The 26878-nt window shown below is 41.0% G+C and overlaps 1 protein-coding gene across 1 annotated transcript in view; it reads left to right on the top strand.

The window, feature by feature from the left end:
* aff2 (AF4/FMR2 family, member 2) overlaps positions 1–26878 on the top strand; it is a gene marked incomplete at both ends in the record, with an annotated part of 179714 nt that overhangs the window by 63785 nt on the left and 89051 nt on the right. The window contains 2 exons of the mRNA XM_083915406.1: positions 1252–1906; positions 3566–3999. Of these exons, the coding sequence (XP_083771532.1) occupies positions 1252–1906; positions 3566–3999 (1089 nt within the window). The remainder of the gene's footprint in view (positions 1–1251; positions 1907–3565; positions 4000–26878) is intronic.

Here is a 26878-nt window from a genome sequence, read left to right as displayed (position 1 = left end):
TATGACAGTATAACTTGGTTATGGACTGAAGCTGTTTGCGTAGTAAAAACATGGGTCATGTTTATTACCTGACACATTATTTCTTTGAACCTGCACGTGATGTATGATTTTGTTCTCCTGACCATTGTGGTTATAATTATAGTTTGAAAATCGACCCTGACAGCCTCTCACAGATCTACATGATTGGTGTTAAATTCCGCTACAATCAGTGGGAGGATTATTCATTATTATTACATGTAACTTGATGCTCTTTCCAGAAATATTACCTCAGATTAGTTAAGCTCCTACTTCACTTACATTCATTATTCATGAATTCATTAACCTCTCCAAATACAGGCAATTTCACCCTGTCTTGAAAATTAGATAAAGGGTCTTATTCACTCCTCATACGTTTGAACCTTTGAAACTATAGCAGCTTTATTTGACAGTCACCCCGTGCTACCTCAGGGGTGATAAGCAGATTCACAGGTTGTCAAATACCTTGCCATTATGGCTGGATCTATTGATCAAACTACAAAAGCTATGTACAATAAAAATTACAATGCCACATTTCACATTGATCTTGCTCACTGTTTCCAGTGTCTGCAAATCATGATGAAATGTCACAAATTATATGCTGTAGATCTTGTATAATCCAGACTTGGCCCATGATTAATATTTTCTTCACAATTTGTCACTCAGGTAGAAAATAAATGTCAGAGGACGGAATAAAAATTATCAGTTTTTCCTTCTCTGCCATGGCTCCCCCCCAAGAATCTGGTTCCAAATATAGATCTGTTGAAGTCCCTGCTGATTGCCCTTGTCCTTTCAAAAAAGCCAAATGATAAAAGTGTGTAGTTTCATCATTAAGGACGCTGTCAATGACTGACTCAAGAGTTACTCTTGAGTTATTCTGAGGAACATCTCAGCATTAGCACGTAGCACCTTGAATGTGCCATGCCGTCATATATCAGTGAGACCTGCACTGTCCTCCAAGCCATGATTGCTTGAGAATCTGGGGTCAGGCTAATAATGATTCCTGCCCCATTAATTTTATTGCAGCAGGCTGGACTGGACCCTCTTAAGGGTGGCATGTGTTTAATTAATCATCTCATCCTGATGTCTGGTCAGTGGTCACCCTATCCGTCTCTCACTGTTCCTCTCTGGATGAATAAAGAGGGCTTTTCATCAGGCCTAAAGAAATGGAAAAATGGAAGACTTAATTAATACTCTTCTCTCCCTCCCTCCCTCTTGTCTTTTCCTTTCTTTCAGACTAATAAAGGTGATGCATTGGCCAATCGTGTCCAGAACACATTGGGCTCCTACGAAGAGATGAAAGACCTGCTAACCAGCCACTCTAACCAGAGCCAGTTGGTGGGTATCCCCAAAGGCAGCAACAACTTGCAGACCCCGACTACATCCACGACAGAGAGACCCGCCGTGGAGTCCCAGCTTTTCAACGAAGCCCTGAGAGGAGGTACGGGTGGGGGAGGAGGAGCAGAGGGAGGTGGGGACAAGAGGGTTGGGAATGCTTCGTCCTCATCTTCAACTTCCATGCAACCCCCTGCTTCGACAGCACTGTCATCGAGCGCCACAACTCTCCCGCATCAGAATTCGAAAAAGTCACGAAGCTCCATGGACTGGTCAAGGACAGGCCACGGCCAAAGTACCCAAGGAGCTGGCCTTGCTCTGGGGTTAGCACATAACGGGCAGGGGCAGGTCACAGCAGCTACGAGTGGAAGAGGGAAAATGTCTTTACTAGAGGAACAGCAAATGCAAAGACACGAAGAGCTGTTTAGCTCACTAAAAGATGAACTTGGTCTAAAAGGGGACTTAAGCCCTTCTTCCACCTCTTCGTCCTCTTCTTCATCCTCTTCTTCTGGGAGAAGGCACTCTTCACACCCCTCTAAAACCCTTCCTCTCCCAGGTAAGTCCTAAGGCTTCAAAGGAGTAGGATGAATGAATGAATGAATGGCTGGTCTGTATGCTTAATGTAAAGAGTCAGCAGCCAGTTAGATTAGCTTAGCATAGCATAAAAAGGCTAGCTTTTTCCCACTCTTCCAGTCTTTATGCTAAGTTGACTGCACTTAGCATAAAGTTGCATTTATGCAATGTCAGAAGAACAGGAAGACCTCAGTTTATTTAGACTTGGGAGTTTTCAGACTTACCTTGCACACCAGCTGGATTCTTGCCATATCACACAAATCCATCTTTTCAAGCTGTCAAGTAATGTGTCGGAACCACCATGGCCCGGCCAATCAGCGTCCTGCAAGGAGCTAGTGGCAGCTTCAGGTGTAGTTTGGGTGACTGTTTGTTCAAGACAATGGCTGCTCCTAAAGAGGAAAGCGTAGATGCAGAAATAGCATCAGTTTTATCTTTGAAATGAAGAGTTTTTCTTTATTGAAAGAAGAGCAAAGAACAATACGTAAGGTGTTTTTGAGACGGATAATTAATCCAATCACCTGTCTTGTATATTTAAGTATCTGCTTTTTTCCAAACTGTTTACAATGAAGTATCAGGTTAGGTTCAGGCATTCCAAAATGGTTACCTGTTTTCCTAGTCTTGAAGTTCTTCAAATATACTAAATGAGCACTTTTGTTACGTATTTGGAGCAAAGCAAGAAAAGCTGTTATGCTGTTGTTTCCATACATATAGGCTGACTTGGCTCGGCTTGGTATGACTGGGCCCGTCAGCCCAGCACGGCAGGGATTTGCATTTCCATTACAACAGGGCTACCTGCTTAAAAATGTCTCCAGTAGCATGGCTTTTCGGGGCTACGGCTCCATATTCATAGTCATAGATGAGAAATAAGAAAACAAATAAATGATTTATTAATTCATTAAATTGTAAAATGTGTAAGGGCTTAGTGCATTAAGATTTAAATATATGAATAATAGTCATTCTCATGCTCTCTAATGTCTCATAAGCTGTTGCAGCAGTTTTTTGGTTGATACCATTTCTAACACGTATTTGGTGCTAAATTTTACCAAAATGGTCAAAAATCCTTCCAACAGACCACCTTCCCATCTTGGGGAACACCATTGTGAAATCTATGCTGTGATTGGTGATCAAAAACCTAAATTGTTGTCTGCAGCTTCATTTTCAACGTACAGACACAAGAGTGGCATCTATCTTCTCGTCAAGGAAGTTAACAAGTGCAATTCTCTAAAATGTCTTAACTATTGCTTTATCAGTAGTGGGGGATATTTCTGATTGTGGTTGATTAAACCTGCCAATCACAAAGCAAAAGGATGACATGTTATATTTTGAAATTCAGGGATAATCTTCATATTTGCTGGATCTGTGAGTGCTGATGAATAATTTCTGCAAATAATTTCAGTGCATAACAGACTATCACCTTTTGGGTGGGATTTCCGAAAATTAACATCTGCATCCGACGATAACCACATCTTTCCATTGATTTCTTAGCTGCCAAGTAACACATAATTTGCTGTGATTGTGATTGGCTCCGTCTGTCTGGGAGAGGGGTTTTTTGGTGATCAACTGTCATTAGATTTCGACAGCACAAAGTAGAGCAATATTAAACTATAACAGGTGTTTTGGTTTTCTGGTTTTTCCTTCTCAGATGGGGCCAATTTTCGGTCTGCCACTATGGATGGTGGCCAATTCAAGTCTTCCACTAACACAGAAAATGGTGGACATTTTAAAACCTCCCCGTTTGAAAATGAGACAAGTTCGCACCTCTCTACATCCTCCTCCCCGCTAGCTTCCACATCAGTTCTGACGACGCCCACTCCTGGTCTGACCACTCCCACATCAGGGCTGACAACGCCCACCTTCCCACCAGGTAGCCTATCAGGGAAGCCCATCGCAGTCCAGCAGAAGCCCACAGCATATGTTCGACCGATGGATGGCCAGGACCAGGCGCCGAGTGATTCCCCCCAACTTAAACCCCCTCTAGTGGCCACAGAGGGATTTACCAACAGTCAGACTTACGGAGGAAACTCTGGGAATGCGAAGAATAAACTGCCAAAGCTTAGTCTCAGCCACGCAGGGGAGGTAAGAGAATAAGCACTATTATTCGTACTGTCATCATCCATAGCAAACTGTTTAGTAATGAATGGTGTACTGAACACTAAGTGATGAATCGTTAAATCCTCCCAACAGTAATACATCTTAAATCATTTACTTAAATGGGTCAAAAATAATATAACTTTGTAGAATGTAATTAAAATGTATTTTGATAATATTCTTTCATTGGGCTAATTATTGTTTAGGAAGCCACACGTTAACCAAAACCAAAATAATAGTCCTTTATTATTATTAATAATAACGCTTAATAGAATGACAAACAAGGGTAACATTCTTAAAAGGTCCAGTGTGTGGGATTTAGAGGCATCTAGCTGTGCAGTTGCAGATTGCAACCAACTAAAACTTTTCCCGTGTGCCAAGCCCTGAGGGGAACAAGGATGGCCAACTCACAAACACGAAAGGTGCGCTCTAGAGCAAGTGTTTGGTTTGTTGGTTTCTGAGCTACTGTAGAAACCTGGCGTACTCTGCGGAGGACCCACTCTGTATGTAGATATAAATGTGTCATTGTAACCTAAATAAAACATAACAATTCTCATTTTCAGGTGATTATACTAAAGAAAATATACTGATTAACATTGTTTTACAGTTCTGCCAATAGATTGCTCTGAATCGTACAGCCTGCTCCTTTAAATAAATACAATAATAATATAAATAGCCTGTGAACGTTCTCATTTGTCCAGGTCATCGTTATCCCCAAAGCCATTTCAGTCAAAAGCAACTGGACTTGGTTATTTGTCTAGGAAGACGTTTCACCTCTCATCCAAGAGGCTTTTGGAATAATATTACGAACTAATAAAAAAGATGCTTATACAGTATGTGTCATAATATCCTTTGATCTAATATAGTCAGATTTTTTGGGGTGTGCTCAGAGGAACAACACTCTGAAAAGAAGACTTAAAAAAGGAATTGTGCAAAATATTATATTTTACACAATGTATGGTTATCTTTATGCTATATTGCAATTTTTAATGATTTCTCCCTGCATCATTGTCCACTGTTACATCATGTTTACAACAGGAAATACATCAAATTTAGAGAGAAATGGGACATAAACAATGACGAATGCACCTTTAAGTCTTTGTCAGTATGAAAGCCAAAATAGAGTTTAATTCTTCAAAACTAATTTAATAAAAGAACAAATACATAAGACCAAATATTATTGGATTACAATTCCACTTACACACCTGAGTTAAGCATATGCACAATCATATGTTAATAAAATGTATTATTAGCACTTTTTTTAAATGAATCAACAGCATAACCAATGCTAGAGACATTTGTGTTGAAATAAACCCCTCCTTCCTTAAAGGCACCGCATTATTTAGTAGAAGTCACGACTAGGTGGCAAAAACAGAATCTCAAATTAATTCATGAGCGTTTGGTTGGGTTGGTTAACAGTGACACGTGCTGTCTGTGCATCTGATGTTGTGGGTCTGAGTGCATGTTTGCGTTTTTTCACTCGCACTTATTAAATCGTTAAATGATATTATGGTGAATATTTACACATTTTGCTAATTAAAATGTCAACTGAATCTGACAGTACTAAACTCCTCCACATGTCTCTCACTTGTTTAACTCTCTGACCCTATCTCTCTCTCTCTCTCTCTCTCTCTCTCTCTCTCTCTCTCTCTCTCTCTCTCTCTCTGTGTCTCGCTCACTTTTCAAAATGGCAAGAAACACCAGGCTTGATGATGTGTGCGTGTGTGTGTGCTGTGTGAAACTGGTTGACAGGCAAGTAGTCATCCATATCGAGCAAGCCAGCTGTTCCTGTCCTTTGATAGGGCTTGTGTGTGTGTGTGTGTGTGTGTGTGTGTGTGTTTGTGTGTGTGCAGCACTCCAAATGAGTCTGAGATGGAGCTTTGAGCATATGGCATAGAAAAAGAGAAAGCGGGGGGAGACAGGGAGGGAATTAAAATATACTTTACTTTCAACACTTTCTTATGGAGGGTGAGAGAGAGAGAGTAAGTACATTCATGGCCGTGAGTGTTTTCTTTCACTTTGTTTCACCCACACATCCGCGGATGCTCCGCTATCGCCTGCTTAACGTTTAGTTTTCACTCCTCTCATATTTATTCCTGGGAGAATTTATTGGAAGGAAAGCTCAATGCAGGACTGAGGGGGAGGAAGAGAGGGAAAAAGGGGAGACTGGTGATAAGAAATGGGGGCGCGAGGCAGAGAGAGTGAGGAGGGATAGAGGAAGACAATGACAGACTGATTACAGCACCTTATCATCGCTGTATTTGTTCTGGTTAGATGGGTTATTGGATGTGTTCTGCAGCTTAAACAGCAAAATAGCAGCAAATGGGAGGAATGAACCCAGCACCAAATGAAAGACTTTGAAAAAATCCTGCTGCTCATTTCATGCTGGCATGAAGGGTAAAATGTCCGCATTCTACCCTTTGATTAGTACATGTGTGAACTGGAAGTGTGCATAGCACATAGCAACAACAGTAACAGCGGTTGTCCTAATGTGTCGTATGAACGCAAAAGCAATCAAAGAAATTCCTGTGGAGTGAATCAGCATGATTGATTTTCCATTTAACGGTTTTCAAATTAGTTCAGGTGCCATGAATGTGTTGGAAATACTCAATATTTGGCTCACATTTCTGTTGTTAAGTGTTCAGTGATTCTGCAAGTGTGTTAAGGGTGTGTGTGTGTGTGTGTCTGTCTGTGTGTGCAATAACTCTTTAAACTGCTGTGGAAGCTTTCTGTTAGCACTATAGAATTATTGAGCCCTTTATTCCCAAGTGTGTGTGTGTGTGTGCGCGTGTGTGTGTGTGTGTGTGTGTGTGTGTGTGTGTGTGTGTGTGTGTGTTTGTAAGAGAGAGAGAGGTGGAGGGGAGGGGGAGAGAGATAACACTATTGATCTTTTCCTAGCAGTAGGCTTAAATCTACCTCAAGACACACACACATACACACAAATTGCATGATTTTACATTGGAATGATTAAGTGTTTAGATGTTACTGCTGTAGTTTCATTACCTTTACAAGCAACCGAAGAACATGTTGATGAGGAAAAATCCTTTAAAATTAAAGTTAGAACACACGCTAAACACGTTACGTCTTAGCATCCCTCTGTGTTGAGGGTGAGGGACAGCAGGTCAACAGCAGATGCCACATAGAAGTGGAGTACATCATCTGAAAGCTGGGAACCTGAGGATTAATTTGAGATGAAGCTCAGCAGGATGTGAGAGTGTATTTATCCCGTTATTATGCTCTACCATGTCTCATAAATAGTTTGAGCAATTTTTGTGTTGATACCATTTGTTACAAAGATTTGGTGCTAACTTTAACCATCTTTTTCCACTCCGGAAGTGATCAAAATGGTCAAAACATCCCTCCAATATACCACCTTAAGACACCCAAACCTTGGGGAACACTGCAGAAAAACCCATGCTGTGATTTGGCATCAAAAATGTTTGACATTTAGATATTTCTGCAAAAACTGTATTTTTTGGAGATTGGAGGGTGAGATTTTCTGTTCTGGAAACCGCTCATGAATCCCCTCACTGTCAGTAAACCCAGGAAAGCCTCTGGATCTCCTGAATGCTCTAAGACTCTAGTTTGTGGTTGTAAAGTTTCATGAGGGATGTAATTATCCTAGAGGTCACAACAGGTCATGTTCTACAGCGAGCTCAAGTTTCAAAAAAATGTTTTCACTACAATAAAATGGTCACTATGGGGACTAACATCATCACACATGAATACAATTGGACTCATTGAATCCACAAGAGTCTCAGCTTCCTAGCCAGGCTTAAATTATGCAATTTTTGCATCTATTTTTAGTCATTTTGCATCTTTTTGTTGTGATTTTGCATCCATTTTTAGACATTTTACATTTCTTTGTTGTTGATTTGTTTCTCCTTGTGGTCATTGTGTGTATATTTTTAATCATTTAGCATCTATTTGTGCTCATTTTGCACCCCTGTAGTAATTTTTGTCTCTTTGGGGTCATTTTTGGTCATTTTGTGTATACTTGTGGTCATTTAACATCTCTCTGTTGTATTTTTAGAATGAATTTACAAGTCAGGGCCCCTCACCTTATGGGCCCCTAGGCCTGTGCCGGGTCGGACCCGTTCAGTAATCCATACATGCTGCCAGTTGCTGCTTTTAACTAAACTGATGAGAGCGTTGAGCCAAAAACAGAAATGTTGAAGGTTGTGAATCCAAAACAATGAGCTGAAAGATGCTAAAACACACAGTAGAACTTCAGAGCTGAGCAGAAATTCTCTGTAGATTTGTCTCCATGAGTGACGAAGTCGTTTGATCTATTGTAAATATAAACATATTGCAGCTTTAATTTGTGGCTTATGGCCAACAGATCAGTACTTCTGAACAAAACTATCAACTAAAAAAGTATGTTGTATTGTCTTTCTATTAATAATATTATATAACAAATGCTATTCTGATAGGGCGGCTTGTCCTCTTTTATCCTTAAAGGATGAGAAAAGAAGCAGCGGAAAATCCCCTCAACACATTTACGCTTTATAAAAACACTTGCTCCTCATGAATGTCACTATGCTTTTAGTGACATTCGATTGTCTCCACTGAATCCTCATTCAGGTAAACAACACTCAAGTCAAGTGGATATACAAGTTTATTTGTGAGGCCCTGCGAGCGAGGCTGCGAGAAGGTAAACATGGAGGTGACAGGTGACATTTCCAACAGCACTGTGACGAGTTTCATTTACATGTAGTTCAAAGTATAGAGCTGATGTAATTTCACACTGATTTGAAGGCCCGCTGTGGTGTTTCCGTCAGGCGTGTGCGCGGAGGTGCATGCAGCGCCTCACCACTAATGTAGCGGTAAATAAGAAGCAGGGTAGACTAAGACCTCCAGTCAGTAATCACCATGAGGCTAACACCAACCAAATCAATTCAGCTCTCAGAGAAAGCATTCATTTATGCCTTTTTTTTGCATGAAAAGATCCTGCCTTCATACAACACCCTAGCTTGGTAGAAGTCAATGTGAGCATTTACATTTCTATAAACGGATGTCAGCTTATGAAGCTGTTTCAACTGAATTTCGAAGGACTTTTGCTCTTTGCTACATGGAGCTGCTTGCCCTCTAATGTGAGGTCTGTCAAAGTTCTTTGTGTTTCAGTAGAAACTAATTTCTGCAATATATGCTGAGCGGGTAATGTAGGGACAGATATAAGGCAGTTTGATACCTGAGAGTGATCGGTTGTGATGTAAACAGGAGCCCCTTTCACACTGCAATGCCACTACAGAACCATAACGAAGGTGTGATTGTGTGATTTTACACAACAGCCGGCATTCCAGACGCAAAAGAGGCGTCAGCGTCATACGTGTGAGGCAATCCGTCCCATAATCAACCACTCAAACCCGACCCGACCCACTTATCACGAGAAGGACAGAGATGGACTGAGCACTGCAGCGCCCACGTGTGTGTGTTCGAGAGAGCGAGAGAGGGGAAGAGGGAAAGAGAAGTAAGACTATGCACGCAATGTTTCTGAAAGTTTTTATTATTAATAACTTGGTCAACTCAGAACTCTATTTAGTGACTTTTTGACCTCCTGTGGGTCAATCTGCGCTTCATTACTGTGTCGTGTCGTTTCGCCCTGACAGCTGCCCCTTTCACACGCACGTCGACTCTGTTACTCTTCTGTGACTCCCTTTGCTGCCGGCTCAGGTGCAACAGCCCCCCCCCCCCCATTCTGTACCTTTCACACATCCAGCATGACGTAATAGAAAGAAAGAAATCATGCCGTTTTTGGTCCCGAAACTCATTTTTCACTCCTTTGTTGTTTTAAACACACACACACACACACACACACACACACACACACACACACACACACACACACACACACACACACACACACACACACACACACACACACACACATGCATTAATGGAGAGATGTCAGAGCGAAAGGGCTGCCCCATGAGAAGGGCCCTGAGCAATTTTTGGGGTTCGGTGCCTTACTCAAGGGCATCTCGGCAGTGCCCAGGGGGTGAAATGGCACCTCTCCAGCCACCAGTCCACCTTCCTCTCTTGATCCATATGGGGACTTGAACAAGCAACCCTTCGGTTCCCAAGCCAAGTCCCCATGGACTGAGCACTGCCGCTTATAAAGATGCAACAGCCCCTCAAGGCTGCCTGAAAAGGGTTCAAGTTTAAAGTTGTTTTTGTGCCATATTATGCTCATTTTTAGGTGCATATATTACGTATACATATTTCTGGTTTGTACCAGAACGTGTTTACATGCTTTAATGTTCAAAACACATTATTTTTCTCATCCTGTCTGCCTGTATTTACTGTCTGAAACACAGTTTTAGCCCCTGTCTCCTGAAAAAGCCCAGTCTGCTCTGATTGGTCAGCTGTGTGCATTTCTCTGTGAATTGATCTTTTTGATACTTTCACAGAATTTACGTAGAACCTGGACCAGCTTTAAAATACAGTGTGGGACCTTTTAACCTTGTAATTGTTTTATTATTCTAAAATTTACCTTTTGTACTTTTGCTCCTACTTCGAAAGATGAAAGAAAGTCTTGTATGGATTTAACACATTAACTAGCCCATCTCTGTAAACACTTGAACAAAATCATGTGTTGGCAAAGTACAAATGTCACCTGAAGTGGTCTGGAATATTTTAGCCGCCAACTTCTTTTCTGGGAGGTTAAACATGTAATGTCTGCATCTGTGTCGCTACCTCTTGAGGGAAGGCAGCGTTAAGTGTTGCTTGAGGGTTCCAGATGATGTCATATGCTAATTTGCATATTCATTTACTACATTGCGCGTCTTTGAATTGGATAAGCCAGTGCAAATCAGCATCAGCTGTACTGATTTATTGACAAATGCTTGAGGAGTCATTGCATTAACAGCCTTCTGCCATGGTTAGCAGTAGCTTTGTCTAGCTACAGTGGAACATGCAGACACAGGGTTTTACAACAGTATATAACATGTCGGCCTTTTTAAAAGGGTCATCTTTAAGCTACACTAACAAAATCTTTATTTTTATGTAAACAATGCTTTAAATGAGTTGCAGTGATGAACCCACAGAGAACTATCACTTGAAACAGGTCTTCAGTCATGGTTTTTATAGGCTGCAACTTTACTGTTTCGGTTCACTGCTCTTATCAACCCAAGCAGCAAACAGCAGACAGACAGTGTTACTAGCTATTGAACATAGTGGAGCATTTAGCAGCTAAAGAGGCAGATATTTCCTTCAGGAGTTGGTTGAAATCAAGAGTAGAGCTTGAGCAAGTCGAGTGAACATTGGACATTCTCTAATATGTTTCAGGGAAACTTGATCGAGATGATGGTTTGGGTTAAACAGGTCAGCGTTGACTCACAGTGACTCACACACTTTTAAGAAGACAGGCATGTATCTGGTATGTTAGTCTGATGTAACACCCGTTTAAAATACTATTTCCTGGTACAAATGATCCATCTGAAAAAAACATACAACAATGGCCGAACTTCTTCTTTAGTGAAACCCCTTTTCATCGATAAGAAAGCAGTAAAATGACAATGTCTGTCATTTTTTAAAACTCAGATCTGTTAAAATAGCAAGGAACACAGCACTGCAGTGTTGTAGAAATACGAGACCTGGGTCAGCATGGACACGGAAATAGTACTTTGATAGGAAGTTGCGTCACGACTTAAAGACCGGATAGAAACAGCACTAAAAATGAATCCTGATGTTGAGCTCTATCTGCTAGATAGGTAGCTCGTTGATAACACGATGACCATGGCATCTTTAAGACATGTTATTACACAGCTTTGTTGAACATTCCATTCTGATTGGTCATTTCGGACATTGTACGGGAACGGCTATGAAGGAGGATGTCTGCAACCACAAGGTCATGGCCATGTTTGGTACAGTGAGGGAGGACGAGGATGAGAGACAAAAAGATAGGCTTCTACCGACTGAAATTAAGTTCTAGTGTCTGCAGCAGTAAAATATATGAATTAACATGAGACCAATTCATGGAAAACTGTTTGTTTTTCACTGAGCTGTGGATTCAGTGCCTCAGAATAATTTACTTCATACTGTAGCAGTCAACAAATGCTTAAGGAAGCTTTCCCTGTTTGTACATTCATTACCGCAACAGTGCAGATGGATAGTGTGGCAGTAAAAGCGGAGAGAAGGGTGTGTATAAAATTATGGTATATAGAAAGACCCTCTCTGAGGAAATAAAGAAGAGGCGAGAGAATGTGGCGACGAGGGAAAACGAACGGGGGATAAAATATTTTCTCACTTCCAGCAGAACTAGAGGAGAGTTATGAGGAGTCTGCCAATGCAGCAAACAGCTGGCTTCATTTGCATAATACCCATCAGGCCTCTCTTTCCCTCAGGCTGCCTGTCAACTCACGACCGAGACATACACGAACATACACATACGGCTCCTTCTCCCACTATATCAGTGCATGTACATTTATACAGGCAGCAAGTATCTTGTGGAAAACTTTGAGTAGTGATAGTGTCAGTAGTGTGAATTCAAAGCTCCTCTGTGACTCAATGAAAGCTTTTTAACGCTTTAATTTATTTGATTTTCATAGAGCTGACTAATTGCCTCTGCAGAGAGAGGGAGATGAAATGATTTAGCTTTTATGCTGATAATAAAATGATCATAAAATCTTCTAGAAACAAAGAATACAGTCCAATGAATCAAACTACTCTTGAGTGGCTGCAGTTACACAGAGAAGAGGGTGCTTGGGGAGAGATATACTTTAGACAAATAGCATAAGGGAGGCCGGTCTCCCATCAACAAGGTGCTGCAGGGGTGTCATCACGGCAATAGCTGCCCTGTGATAAGAGAGATCACAGAGGAGAGAGGGCATCATCCTGGATGAGTCTCTGTGGGTTTTATAGTTCAGTGTTTCGACGGCTCAGATCATCTTCAGGGTTGTTACAGGATCATCTGGAAAAGGCTGAAGGCTGTGCTCTGTGATAATGAGCTCATGTGACTGTGTGGTGTTAGATAACAACGTGGTGATGTTCTGTCATGTTATGTGAAGATATACAAGCAAATAGCATGTCAGCAACAGCTAAAACATTGCTGACAGAGTCAAAAGTACATTGCTACATTTCTCTTTACATTTCACAGATTGCTTTTTCCTAAGAGAGCACACACACACACACACAGACACACACACACACGCACAAACACGTGCTTTATTTTTATGATTGCAGCTGTGACAGAGCAGTTAGTTATTTAGCGATGCCGTTTATAACAGACAGAATGTGATTTGAGATGAACTGTTTACCCCGAGGATTAACATTACAGCTCTGTTGACTGGATTAGCTGCAATGATCAGCATTGATTTCTGCTGTCACTATAAGAGGCTGATAGTGTGTATTATCGCCCCCCAGAGTGCTGTCATCTCGCTTCTTAGTAAATCCCCTCTTCACACCTTCTGAATTAGACCTTTTTTTCAAGAGGCTGGTCAGATGAAACCGCTGTTGTTTAAAAATTCCCAGCCATGCAACGGCAGTGAATCCGAGGTCTGCGATTCAAGCCTGGGCTCCCGCTGATCGTTGACCAGGGGTCACAGCAGTCAATCCCTGCACTTTTACGCCAGCTTCCACATCGTCTGCTGGTGTGATTTGGGGGCTTAGTGTACCAGCAGGAGCGTGCACCCGGTGGTCACGGGTTCACACAGTCAAGCATTGAATTCATATTTTAAAGCCGGAGTCATGTGTGACATTTTAACTAAAGAGTAATGAGTGGCAGTGGAAGATGGAGTCAGATGTTTTTAAGTAAAAATAGCAATGTCACTGTGTGAAAATAATCAATTAAGTAATGCATAGTCCTGCATTCAGAATACATTCTGCTTAATAAAGTTCACATATGCTCATTTTTAGGTTCATACTTGTATTTTGAGTTTCTACCAGAACATGTTTACATGGTTTAATGTTCAAAAACACCTTTATTTTTCTCATTCTGTCTGTCTGAATATACCTGTAATCACCTTCTGCCTTAAACACCCTTTAGTGCCTGTCTCTTTATAGTTGTGCACTGTAAGATTTTCATCTAGTTAATTGTCTGTTAAGTTACTATCTATCAAAGTGGGAGTTAAAACAATGGTGATTGATCATATGACCCACTAATGAAAGCACTTGGACATGCTTCTTTGCAGAGTATCCCAATCTGCAGCAACATTCCCTCATGAGAAAATAAGAGCCATGTTTTTGAAGCCTCTGACAGTGGATGGTCTGACGACCCAGATGTCACTGCTGGTTATGCTGCGTTCACGTGTAATCAGAAATCAGCAACTTCCAACATGCTTTGGAGAGTGGACTGGTGGCTGGTGAGGGGCCAGTTCATCTCCTGGGCACTGCCGAGGTGCTCTAGAGCAAGGCACCAAACCCCCAACTGCTCAGGGCGCCGGTCCATTGGCAGCCCCCTCGCTCTGACATCTCTCCATTAATTGCATGTATATAGGTCCTTCTTACTGCCAAGGAGGCTGCTAGTAACAACCTATCTCAAATCTTACGGAGGGCAACTTTAAGACCCTTTCCTGAAAAAGCACAGTCTGCTCTGTCTTGGTTAGCATCTCCGAGTCGTATCTGCACCGGCATTGCAGCTAAGGAATGATTTTTACAGCACTATATAAAGTATAGTTGTGACATCCCAAATGTACAGAAATGACGGCTTGTTTAAAGACAAACTTATGATTACAGACTGTGTGCATCACGTTTTACAACATGGGACCGTTAAAGGTTTAATAATTAGAATCTTTATTAAAATCTATATTTAAAATGATACACTATGGGGTGTTTTGAGGGTTACAGAATAAAAGTATTGCTTTTCGGTAAAAAAAATGTTTGAGTTTGCCAATCCTGCAGCTGCTTCGGAGCCTCAGTGAAGGGAACGTTATTTGTCCCAGCAGCTTAGAAACTGCAGACGGGCAAAAACCAGAGCCAATATAGACCGAGCATTCACTCCATGGACTGAGCGAAAGGAGTTAAAAGGCATTAAAACACACGCCAAAATGGCTACGGTTCTCCTTGATCGGTAAGCTAACTTTCATGTTTACTTAGCTGTAACAGCTAAAGTAATGGCTAAAGTAATAGCTTACGATAACAGTCAGTCAAACTCCTCTAACACTTGTTTTTATGGTGCGATTTGTCAGAGGGGATGGGTTCAAACAGGCTCAAACAGGCTCAGACTCAGGTCTCCTGTAGCCTACTGGACCGGGTCTGACAAACATGGCAACGCCAGTGCTTTTAATTATTTTTTGTTGTTGCGACTACGATCTTGAGACACTAGATGGCGGTGTTCTGCTCATTCTACATATTCAACCTTTCAGTAAAAGTACTGAAGCATTTACAGCAAAAAGCTCCTGTTATGCAGAATGGCTCCTTTTAGAGACTTATATTATTCTGTATAGTATATTATTGATTATTTTATTAACTTGAACATTGAACATTGAGCCAAATATATGAAACATATAAAGTGGATTGGCTACTCTCCTCCTGAAATATAGCTATTTGACATTGTTCTGGTGTTAATGCCATCTATCATGCTCTTATGAAGCTGAAGGCTACTTCACATAACACAGAATTTAGCATGTGATAATATGACTGAAAATCTTTTAATAAAAGAGGGATGCCATTCTTTTTTTAGTACATTCCTGAAGATAACTTCCAAATTGAAACTTATTTTATGTTGTCTTGAACACATTGCTGATATGTGAATGATAACGACATGCTGCACGGTTTTAATGTAATGATATTAATCCCCCAGGATATTAAGGTACTAAACCATCCCTGTTAATACTTGTACATCGTGACAAGTAAAAAATATAATGAATAACACGGCAACTTCATCTTAAACAATAAAAAACTCAGTCCGAACAGCTAATAAGATATCCGACTATTCCATAACAGCTTATGTCTGGGCCCATAAAGATACGGTAATAAAAATCTTTATTACTCTTGGTGTTACAAAACAATACACGGAGAACCCCTACTGCTAGCTCTTTAGTGTTATTCATTAGGTTCTGATACAGGCCAGTGGCTGTTCCTAACTCTGTGTGCGTGCGTGTGTGTGTGTGTGTGTCCCTGTGTGTGTGTGTGTGTGCCTGTGTGTGGTAAGGCCTTTTAATAAAAAATGCCCCGCTGGGTTCTGCGTTGCCGGTTTGCCAATCAGCGCATAGCCACGATATGCAAATCACGCGCACACACACACACACACACGTACGTCAACACACACACAGTAGGAGAAGGAGTGTTTTGATCTACCAGGGCCATTACAGACATTTTAAAATCCTATGAATATAAAAAAGAGAGAGAGGGAGAAGGATGGAAGTGGGAGGAGGAAGATGAGAGAGATGGACCAGAGAGCACTGTAGAGACAGAGAGAGAGAGAGAGAGAGAGAGAGAGAGATGACCGGGGAGGAAAGTGAGAGGAAACAACATTTTCTGTTTCTTTTTCTATTTATGATTTAGTTCTCAGGGAACCAAACAAGAGAAATGCATCAGAGAGATTATATGGACGATCGACGATTAAATGGCTCCCTCTGTTTTTCTCTGTCAATTTTTTTTTTTGCTTTTTTCCCCAGTTTTCTATATTGTTCTTTGTTATTACAGGAGTCTGGCAGTGAGCGATGAACCTCGGCACAAAGCCTGAGATTTATGGAAATGCTCAGTATCAATAAACATGAAGTGGGATTGGTTGATTTAACAAAAGGCGTCCCGCAATCAGGACAAATACCTCGTCACTGTGCAGCCGGCTTCAGCGCTGATGATTTAAATGGACATTAATAAAAGAATAAACAGACATCCACACGCTCGGGCAAACAACCATGACTGATGACCAACAAGACAGTGTTATTTGGTGTATGTGATAAATGATTAGACTCCAGGCACCAAATCATCATCAGCTTATAGAAAAACTGTTTGGTGTCCTATTGGAAATTATTTTGAGGAGAGGAGAGACAGCTAATAGGGTGATTAGGGGGGAGGAGAAAAAGACTTTGTGTTGGATTATTTTCTCCTCTTAGGAGCTTACAGAGAAGCAGCCGGTGTTTTACACCTCAGCTCTTAAGAGCCCCAAATCCCCTGATTTAGACTTAAACTGCATAGAGAGGGAGGAGAGGAAGAAGGGAGGATGAGTGAGAGAGGGGAAAGAGAGGAAAGTGGGGGAGACTCAGAGAGAGAGAGGAAACATTAGGAGAAGAGTCAAGGAGGAAGATTATGAGAGAGAAGTGTTCATTTCCAGTTTATACACTTTTTCAAACACACAATGTGGTTTTTTTTTGTAATAAACAGAAGAAAAGGTGAGAAATATATGAATATAGTTTATATATCTAACTTTAAAGTGCTATTTCCCGCTGGTTAAGGAAAGAGCCGTTGAGTGGCAGAAGTGTGCCGTGTCATTCGTCATCCCGCGAGTGTGTCTGCACCGCCGTGGTGTGAAATACTGCAGCAGTAATTTTTGGCTGCAGCGTAAACACACACAGATTACCTGTGGAGTCACACAGCTCTCACCCCTATTGTAAAGCTCTGTGAGAGTCAGGGTCCGGGCCGAGGGCCAACACTGGTGCTAACGTGTCTCTGCTGGGTAAGCTGGGAAGATGTAGCTTATGCTTTATCACAGGTTTCAAGAGAGAGACAGAGACGGACAGGACAGAGCCAAAACGTCAATGTGGAACCAAGATTAAAATAATGTTTAGATTATTCTTCAAGTTTGTAATAAGAACATCCATTTTGTTGGTGCATTTTAATTCTTAGTGAAATAAGAGCATGTGCCAAAAAACCTCCATAATTGTCCTCCTTCACATGCTCAACGGTCATAAAGATTAAAGATTATAAAGCAAGTAAAAGTGCTATGTAATGATAATGAATACTTAATTAATCTCTCTTGGGGAAAGTTTTTTTTTCACTCTGTTTGTAATGTTTTCACACACATAAGAAATACACACACATGCTGGAGAGGTGAATGAGGGGGCCGTCCGTGGGCAGGCACTTCTGAGCAGCTGGGGGTTTAGTGCCTTGCTCAAGGACACCTCAGCAATGCCGTGCACACTCAGTACTTGGTCTTTGCTGGGACTTAAGACATCGACCCACACAGCCAGTATTTAGAAAGTGTGCCTTTAAAAGAGTCATTAGGACATTAGGAAAAATAATGTTTTAAAGCGTGTAAACATGTTCTAGTAGAAACCCAAATATGAACCCGAAAATGAGCATAATATGTCCTCTTTAAAGGCAAAGCAAAACTTTAAAGGCAAAACCTACTTAATGATGATTATTTTTTTCATCACAGTAAAACAGGAAGTAAACAGAGAGCTCCTCACCAGGACACGTTTGTTGTTTACCGCTCGTGGTCACATTTATCTCGCTGTTGTCGACTTATGATGATGTCTTTTAAGCGACTGACTCAAGAGAGCCTCGGGAAAGGAAATTCAATGTGCCATTAAAGGAGACAAATGCTGCGGTCATCACTGTGTGCTATATGAAAAAGTAGTCTGGTCTTCACTAGCAACAGGAAAGGAAGTACAAGCTATCATTTTTGTTTATAAATGTCTCCTACTAAAGCTGCCTCCGCCAGAGCCACATCTCTTCTCAGATGTGAAACTGCACTTCATCAGAGCCGATCCCAGGACGCTATCTCTTGATATCCCAAGAATATATATATATTCATGGGAAGACTGCCTTCTAGTACTTTCACCATATCATTTTTTCCCTACATTTTTGGAGGTGTGTGTGACCATAAACAACCAAATTTGGTCATAAACAAGTGAGTCCACATTTCCAGTGAGACATTTCTGTTGCCGTCTTTTTGTAAATAACACTACCTCTCCGGCTTCAGATATTTGTTTTCTCTCGTTTTCATGATGGAGATGCTTTGAATTCTCACACATGGGCTCAGTCGGTCATTACATAGACATTAGCTTTCTCACATATAGCTCCACCAGGTAATGTGTAACGTAATGCTCTATAAATAAAGTGTGTAATTTATTATTATTTATAATTTCAGGTTCGTAGTGCATGTGTGAAAAGAGCTTTAGTCAGAAAAAGAAGACGGCTTTTACACTTGTAGCAAAATTCTAGTGGAACCTCACTGAAGTAAAATTAGCATCATCACAGCGGAGCATTATGGAAGCTTTATCTTTTCATGTTGTCCGTTAATCTCTTGAACCAAATATTTTGATGGTCAAAGGTCACCGTGACCTCACAGAAAACATTTTTGACGAAAATTCCTACGCTTATTATCACAACATTTCACACTAATTACTATAAAATGATAAATGATGACACTTTATATCCAAAAGGTTAAAGGTCAACTTCGCTGGAGTATCATAATGTTTCTGTCAATTATTCAGCGTCCTAACTCAGGAACAGAGGGAAGAAGAATACTGACCTGGTGACATTAATCTTAAAACTCTGCTGATTGTAAAGATGTGAAGAAAAATACAATTCTTTATATTAAAGTCCATCACTATCTTCACTACATATATGATGTAAGTCTGGACAGTTTGGATGAAAACTGCAACTTTACTGGTTTGCGGAGGCAAACAACCCCAATGTTATAATTCTAGTTTGACTATTACAAGTACTTAGTTTGTATTTTGCATGCTGACGAGGAGCCCAGATCTACCATGCTGTTTTATTACAGGCCAGTACTCTCAAACATTTTAGCCATTTCTGTTTTTTTGTGTTTTGTGTGCAGTAATGTGCATAAAATGCCTCGTCATTGTAATAAAAAATAATTTGGTTGAAATGATGCCATTGGTTTTGTGGACAAAAAGGATTTCCCAGTCTCCTGGGAGTTATGTATATGTACATGTTTGGATAAACATGCAAATGTATAGAGGGAACACACACAGACACACACATTCGCTGGCCTATTGTACTGCCGTGGACGCCTCCACCTTCTACCCGCCATCCCCCCTCTCAAGAGGCACCTATTTAGTTGGTACACAAGTGTCATGCTGAGAACCACACACAGACAGACCACACACACAGCAAGCACAAACACACACGCAGTAACATCCTGCCAAGGAAACAAATCAGATATACTCAGCTTGGGATTTAAATGCACACACACATACACACTCACACGCATGCACGCACGCACACACCTGTCAGTCACTCTCTTTTTATTCCCCAATTAAAACAGGTGCATGTGTGTGACTATATAAAGCCCCTTTCTCTGTGTTTGTGTTGTGTATATCAAGAAAAGGAGTTTTCTTTGGCACTGAAAGTGTGTGACAGAAAGAGAAAGAAAGACGTGTAGGTGTATGCAGGATATGTTCTGTTCGCAATTAATCACAGTAGTGTATCTCCCTCCCCTTCTCGTATAATACAGATGTCATCAACAGCACTAACTCCACACTGCTGCTATTTGGCTGCATAAGTGGTTCCACCAGTATTGTTTATCTTAATAGCATTGAATTATCATACCATAGCATACTTACACCCATATGTTGCATTGACAGTTTTAGAGCATGAGATAATAGAACATCTCTATAAATCCAACCACAATGTTTGTTTACAATGACTTCACACAAAACCCCTGTGTCTCGTACATATTCACCGGTGCTGAGCAAAAGGGGCGAGACACGACTTGAATTACTCTCATATGATTCATCTGAAATGCGTATTTGATGCTTTCATATCTCATTAATAACAGCACCATAATGGGCCACAGACTAAGGAAATGATACCACCCGAAACAGTCCAGATGTCACCGTTCACTACATCTGATTTATCAAAGATGATAGCAAAGCAGCACAGTACATAAAAAGAGCACAGCAGAAATGTCAGACAGGTCGGACCACCATGTTTAAAGTTTGCACCAGATGAAGATTTCAGTGGTCCCCAGGTAGTACCAGTCCCGTCAGAGTATGGCTTTAGCTAGGGATGTAATAGATTCTATTAGTCGTCTCTCAGTTAGAGATTGTATTGACTTACAGAAAACTAGTTAAACAGCGGTGGTTAGTGATGTAAGGACTTTGGCTCGAAATCTTATTGGTTGAACATTTCTAGATGGAGTTAAGGAATCAGTTTTTCTAGAAAAGTATCATAGTATAGACAAAAGGTAAGACAGCAAAGGGTTTGTTTTATAATGTACAATTTAGGCTTACTAAGATTAGCCTGGCTATTGCCAGACCAAGTTCAATCAATGATTGCACATTGGTCTGAGAAGGCGGCTGTCAATTTCTTCTGCACAATAGGCGGGCGTAGTTCAAATAGCTGCATTAAGTTGCACAGTCCTTTAACAGACGATCCAGATAACGTACTCCATTCGTTTGGCCACCAGCGGGGCTAACTGATAAATTAAACTTTTACCAAAACCATTCGGCAGTAAAGCAAATACACCCTTTCTTTGGAGGGCAAGCTTCTGCTCAGTTTTCAAAGTAAACTTGTCACTGAAATCATTTAAAACTGCGCTTCATGCTGAATGTAAATTTTAAACACAAAACTGCTTGCGACGCTTCTCTGTCATCATCAGGTTTAACCAGCAATAGTGCGGCAGGTGGAAAAAGCCAGTTTGGCGATTGGATCCAGAAACAAGGGCTATGAAACATGATAAACAGACTCTGCTCTTTTCCAGACCCAGGTGCAGGGCGAATCCAAATCGGCGGCAGGAAGAGGTGGGGATACCCACTATAAACTAAAATATGAGGTCCAGCTGTAGTAAGTTATCTACAGAGTTCAGCCTACAACAGGTCTTGAAAAGTGACTCAAGTTGATAGGACGACGTCTAGAAATTTGTCTTTTTAAGTTTTCTCTACACAGAATTCCAGCACTAACCGTTTGATTGGCTGTTAATCAGCATTTTCTGTTGCACCTTTTTGTTTGTGCATGATAAATGACACCTTAATTATTCTTGTTATGGAGTTGAATGGTGACTTCATACTAACAGAACTCTCAGCAATGCACTGCCCAACTTGAACAGAGGTCTAATCAGCCAGAGTGATTAAAAACACCTGTGTGGGAGTGCAGAGCTTTTAACCACCAGAGACAGTTCAGCAATTATGAATCATGGAAAATAATTCACCAACTACACTCAAATCAACAGCAGTGTCACTAGATAATGAACATCCAATATGTATGTGTTACAATGAGACACGATAAGTTTAACGTGGGAAGTTGGGAACTGAAACACACGGCAGCCAGTTAGTGATATTATTGTGAAGAGAGAGAGATAGCAGCCGGAGAATCTGCTGTAATGTTGTGAGCTGGAAACTCTTGTCCTGGCACGCTTGATGGTGCACTAGGTGGATCAATGGAAGACCAGTGTCAGTTATTGTTGCTGCTAAAGAGATGATGTACTGTACTTCCTTTCATATGTGACCGTATGTTTCTCTATCCTCTGTGCAAATCAATGTGTGGAGGCCAAGAGAAGAAAAACTACTGTTAAAAGTTGAAAGTTGCAAATTTTATTTTTGAAGGGAGATTTTAACCCGTTGAAAACTTCTGCTTATAAAATAAAGAACAAAGAAAAGACTTCGAGAAACCTTTTTTTAATGCCAGAATTTTAGCTATCAGCTTATCAACTGTGTAGAAAACTTCTGCTAAATTTAATGGCACAGCTCCCACAGACGGATGAGTCTGGGTCCTACTAATACAGATTGAAGCGTTTAGCTTGGCTAGCCGGCTCCAGGATGTGATCCATCAGAAAACAAGGCTAATGTTTTCAGCTAAACCACTCCTGGTGCAATTATATGGTCCACTGGCATTGATCATAGCTCCTCTTCTTCAATCTATTCTCCTCTATCCCTCTCTCACCCCCTTTAATGGCTAAGTCAGTGTTAAATGTTTGATAAATGAGTTTTGAGACTGCTTTCCCATGGATTTATTAAAATTCTATAAAGTGTGTGTGCATGTGTGGGCTAGAGAGTGACAAAGAATGGTAGACAATTATACTTTGTGTGTGTGTGTGTGTGTGTGTGTGTGTGTGTGTGTGTGTGTGTGTGTGTGTGTGTGTATGTGTAAATATCAAATACTCTGGTTAGCTCGACTGTTTTTCAGACATATCGCGTTATTGCTAACATGTTAGCAAGCTTACAAACCTAGCTTCACATCCAGTAGATTCAGAGCAACACTGAAAATAAATTAAAGTAATTTAGTTCAATATTCACTCAGCTTTGTTGTTAGTCACTAAGTCTTGAGAACTATATATGTCTCTTTAGCCATTAGCTAAGTGTTTAACTCTTTTCACCAGCTAACCATCTCTGTGCCATTCAGTGCTGGACAGTGGGTTTATTGAAGCGTTTTGGCTGAAAACAGCTACCTGCTCTCGCTTGAAACAAACTCTATGTGAGATGTGAGACTAAATCGCTTAAGAGCTGCAGAGGTGAGTGATAGCTCTCTCTTTGTGACTGTGAGTGATTCAGTGTTAATATAAAATATTGTTAATTACTGGAGCGTTTAGATTTTTTTCAAGCTATAATTTGGCCCAGTTTGACAGTTGAATGTTTTGAAAGGCAAATAAGAAAAGACAAAAACATCCACACATGCCACTTAGTTTGAACTTAAAATGACCCTCTTCTGAAGTGGGGAACAAACACAATCTGAATATGCTGGTCCTAAGTAAAGCATTAGATACAGACAAAAAGACAAACACACACACACCCTCACACGTTCACATGCTAGTGAAAAGCCAATTAGCGCAGGGTGAAAACGACAGGCTTTTTTGAAGCAATGTTTCAATGACGACATTTAATTGGATGGTAAATCAACTGCTTATCTGCCTCTCCACAGCTTGGTGTGTGGAGACTGAGATGGAAAAAGAGAGGGAGAGAAAAAGAAAAGGATACGGAAGGGGGGGGGCAATGAGCAAGCAAAGAGACGAAGAGAGAAATAACTGATATATGCGTACAGTAATGTAACCTCACCTTGCTACAGTGGCACTCTTTAGCTGATAGGAAGCAGTTAGTTTAGAAGACAATGACAGACGAAGGCAGCCATGAGCTCCAAAATGGATGCGCACAACTATAATAAGCAGTCTTCATACTGAAGGGATGACGCTTTTTCTCAGACAAGGTCAACCATTACTGCATACAACACAGATGGAGCCTCTGTGACGTCACTCATAGTTTTCTAACGAGCCATTGTGAAGCTCTCGGAGGTTTGTTTTCCTCTCGTTCGTTGTGAATACGCCACAAAATGAGCATCTATATTTACTCCACTGGGTAATGTATAGATCAGGGGTCCGTTTCACAAAGCAGGTTCAACAAACTCTGAGTCTAACCCTGAACTCTGAGTTGATCTACTCTGAGATAGTAAACTCTGAGTTTTCGGTTCCAGAACAGCAGATTTGCGTTAGGTTGATCAACTCAGAGTAGTTTGACCTGGAGTTAAGCGTGTGCACCACAAGTAAAAAAAGACAGCATCAATTGAGCCCTGATTCGACGAGTCACCATAGCAACGGGGAAGGGGAGGGCTACGCTACAACTGGAACTGTAAATATTAATGCGCTCATACGGAGAGTTTGAGCAGGTTTACACCGCTGCAGCGGCAAAAGAGAGGGAGACGGTGCGTAAGGACATTGCTGCTCGGGTCAGTGCGTAAGTTTAAATGTAGTCCTGTTGCAATCACAGTAATATCACAGGGGGAACTGCTTGAGTGGGAGCCTATTAATTTATTTAATTTAGGTGCTTCACACGGGGGACAAGCACACTCGGCAGCAGCTTAAGATGAAACATAAAAACATTGTTCAAACAGGTAAAACATTGGCACAATCTCATGGAGACGCCTCACTTGGAGCATGTTTTACATTGTAATGTAAATATTACTGTAAGTGGCTGTTGTATAAAAAACTCCCATTTGCAAAAAAACGCAGCGCAACACACAATATCTGCTGTGATATGAAACAGTACCGCTCAAAAAGAGAATTGCCTGGAAATGCAAGAACATCTATAATCAATAGTCTGATAATCATCTCCCGACGAATATTTAATTCTCTGCGCAGTAATGCTGCAGCTTCATCCACGGGATCGTTATTAAAAGGACATGCCATGGTAGTGAAATACCTACATATAATATAAATAAATACACCTAATATAACTTATAATGTCTGATTTTCGCAATGATTTTCTGAAAAAACAGACGGAACTACACTACGCCAAAACTCGCCCGCTGGCTGAATGAATGAGGAAATCAAACACTGTGTGTGGCTGAAAGAGGGCGGAGACAGAGAGAGCATGTTACGATGGTAACTGACCGAGAGGTTAAGTTACCTCTCTTTGTGAAACAGGCTAGAGTTACCCCTCTGTCTCTGGTTTGAGTTACCTCCCTTTGTGAAACGGAAAACTCAGAGTTTCCCTCATTTCAGGGTTAACAGACTCAGAGTTTTCACTAAACCTGCTTTGTGAAACGGGCCCCAGGGGTCGGTAACCTTGGGTACGGTTGCCACCATTGGCATGTGGCAGCTTAACCAATGGCACACTAGCAACAAGTGAAATGTTTGGAGAAATGTTGAAGCACTTTCTCATCCACATGCCATATGACCTCTCTCACAGCCATTCGGCAGGTACACTACCTATTATTTACAGTAGTTAGGCTGACTTCTTCCAAGTGATGTCCAAATGAAGCTACATGAAGCATTTTCTTCAGAAACCTCAAGGACCGGTTATTCATTGAGCTTCCATCCCTTTGTTGAACAGTGAGTGCCATCTCGTGGCCCCAGAAAATAAAGAAAATGCTCCATGACGCTTCATGATACATTTTCCCGAGCCCAGCCTACTCTGCCTCTGATGGGCTGGTCCTTTTTGCGCTGGGGCCAAAATAGCACTAATATATAAATAACAGCGTGCTCTGTGGGCATTGATATGGCACACTGAAAAGAAAAAAATGTAAAAATGGCACACCATATCAAGAAAGTTGGCTACTCCTGGTCTAGATCATTACAGGTTTACACTGTGGGAGATCGATGGAGTTGGTGAGAGTAGAAAAATGTTGCCCCACATATCATCAACAATAGAAGCAGCTAATTAAAAGATGTGTATACGTGCCATTCATGGAAGCAGCTTGAAACCAGCTGACTATTTATTTGAGAGGTGAAGTAATGGAAGTGTGTGAAGAGGGCACACAAGGCGAGAGACCCACTTGTATATGTACTCAAACATCTTTAGATTATTAGGCAGGCTGACTCATACACAAACAGGCACACACACACAGCAGATGTTGAACCAACACACACACACACACACACACACACATTCTCCTCTGAGGGCAGTGCTTGTGATCTATCTGGCATGCTGGTAATCCCAGTGATGGCGGTCACTCCAGCTCTGTAAACAGCTGAAATATGGATGATAAAAGGAGCAGATGAAACTGAATAAACGAGAAGCCTGTGGACAAAAAAATCCTTGAAGATTTTCCAAACCCAGTTGGACCTCAAAACTTCAATCACACGCAGAATGATTGACAGTTTTTATTTGACTTTGACATGTTTCATGTCAGCAAAGCTTTTCTTTTTGGCACATTTTGGTCTCTCTGGTGTTGAGGAGGCCCGTGTTAAAAGTTACTTTATGTAATTTAGCCAACAAAGTAAACATTGTCCTCATCTTCATGAGACTATATCCTGAACAGATAGTTGTGTAATAAAAGTGAAACAGGAGAGGATGAGTTAATAGCTCTCAGAGGACAGTGCAGAAAAAAGTGTATGCATTCATCTTGCTCTAGATTTGATTCTGTTTGACTTTGTCTTTGCACATCTTTCTATTTTTTTCCCTCATTATCCTCCCTTATTCTCTCGTCGTATCTCCTTTCTCTCTTTTATCTTTTCTGCCTGCCAATCTCCAAGCCAAACGCTACCATCTCTATGTTATTGTAGATATGAATAGACTGTATGTCTTTTGGGGTGTTTTTATTAATTCATATTTTGTCATCCCACATGCTCTCACTGAGTCATTTATCT

Source organism: Echiichthys vipera (assembly GCF_963691815.1).
Source record: "Echiichthys vipera genome assembly, chromosome: 6".
Taxonomy (NCBI): domain Eukaryota; kingdom Metazoa; phylum Chordata; class Actinopteri; order Perciformes; family Trachinidae; genus Echiichthys; species Echiichthys vipera.
This window is presented reverse-complemented; position numbering and strand designations above follow the sequence as displayed.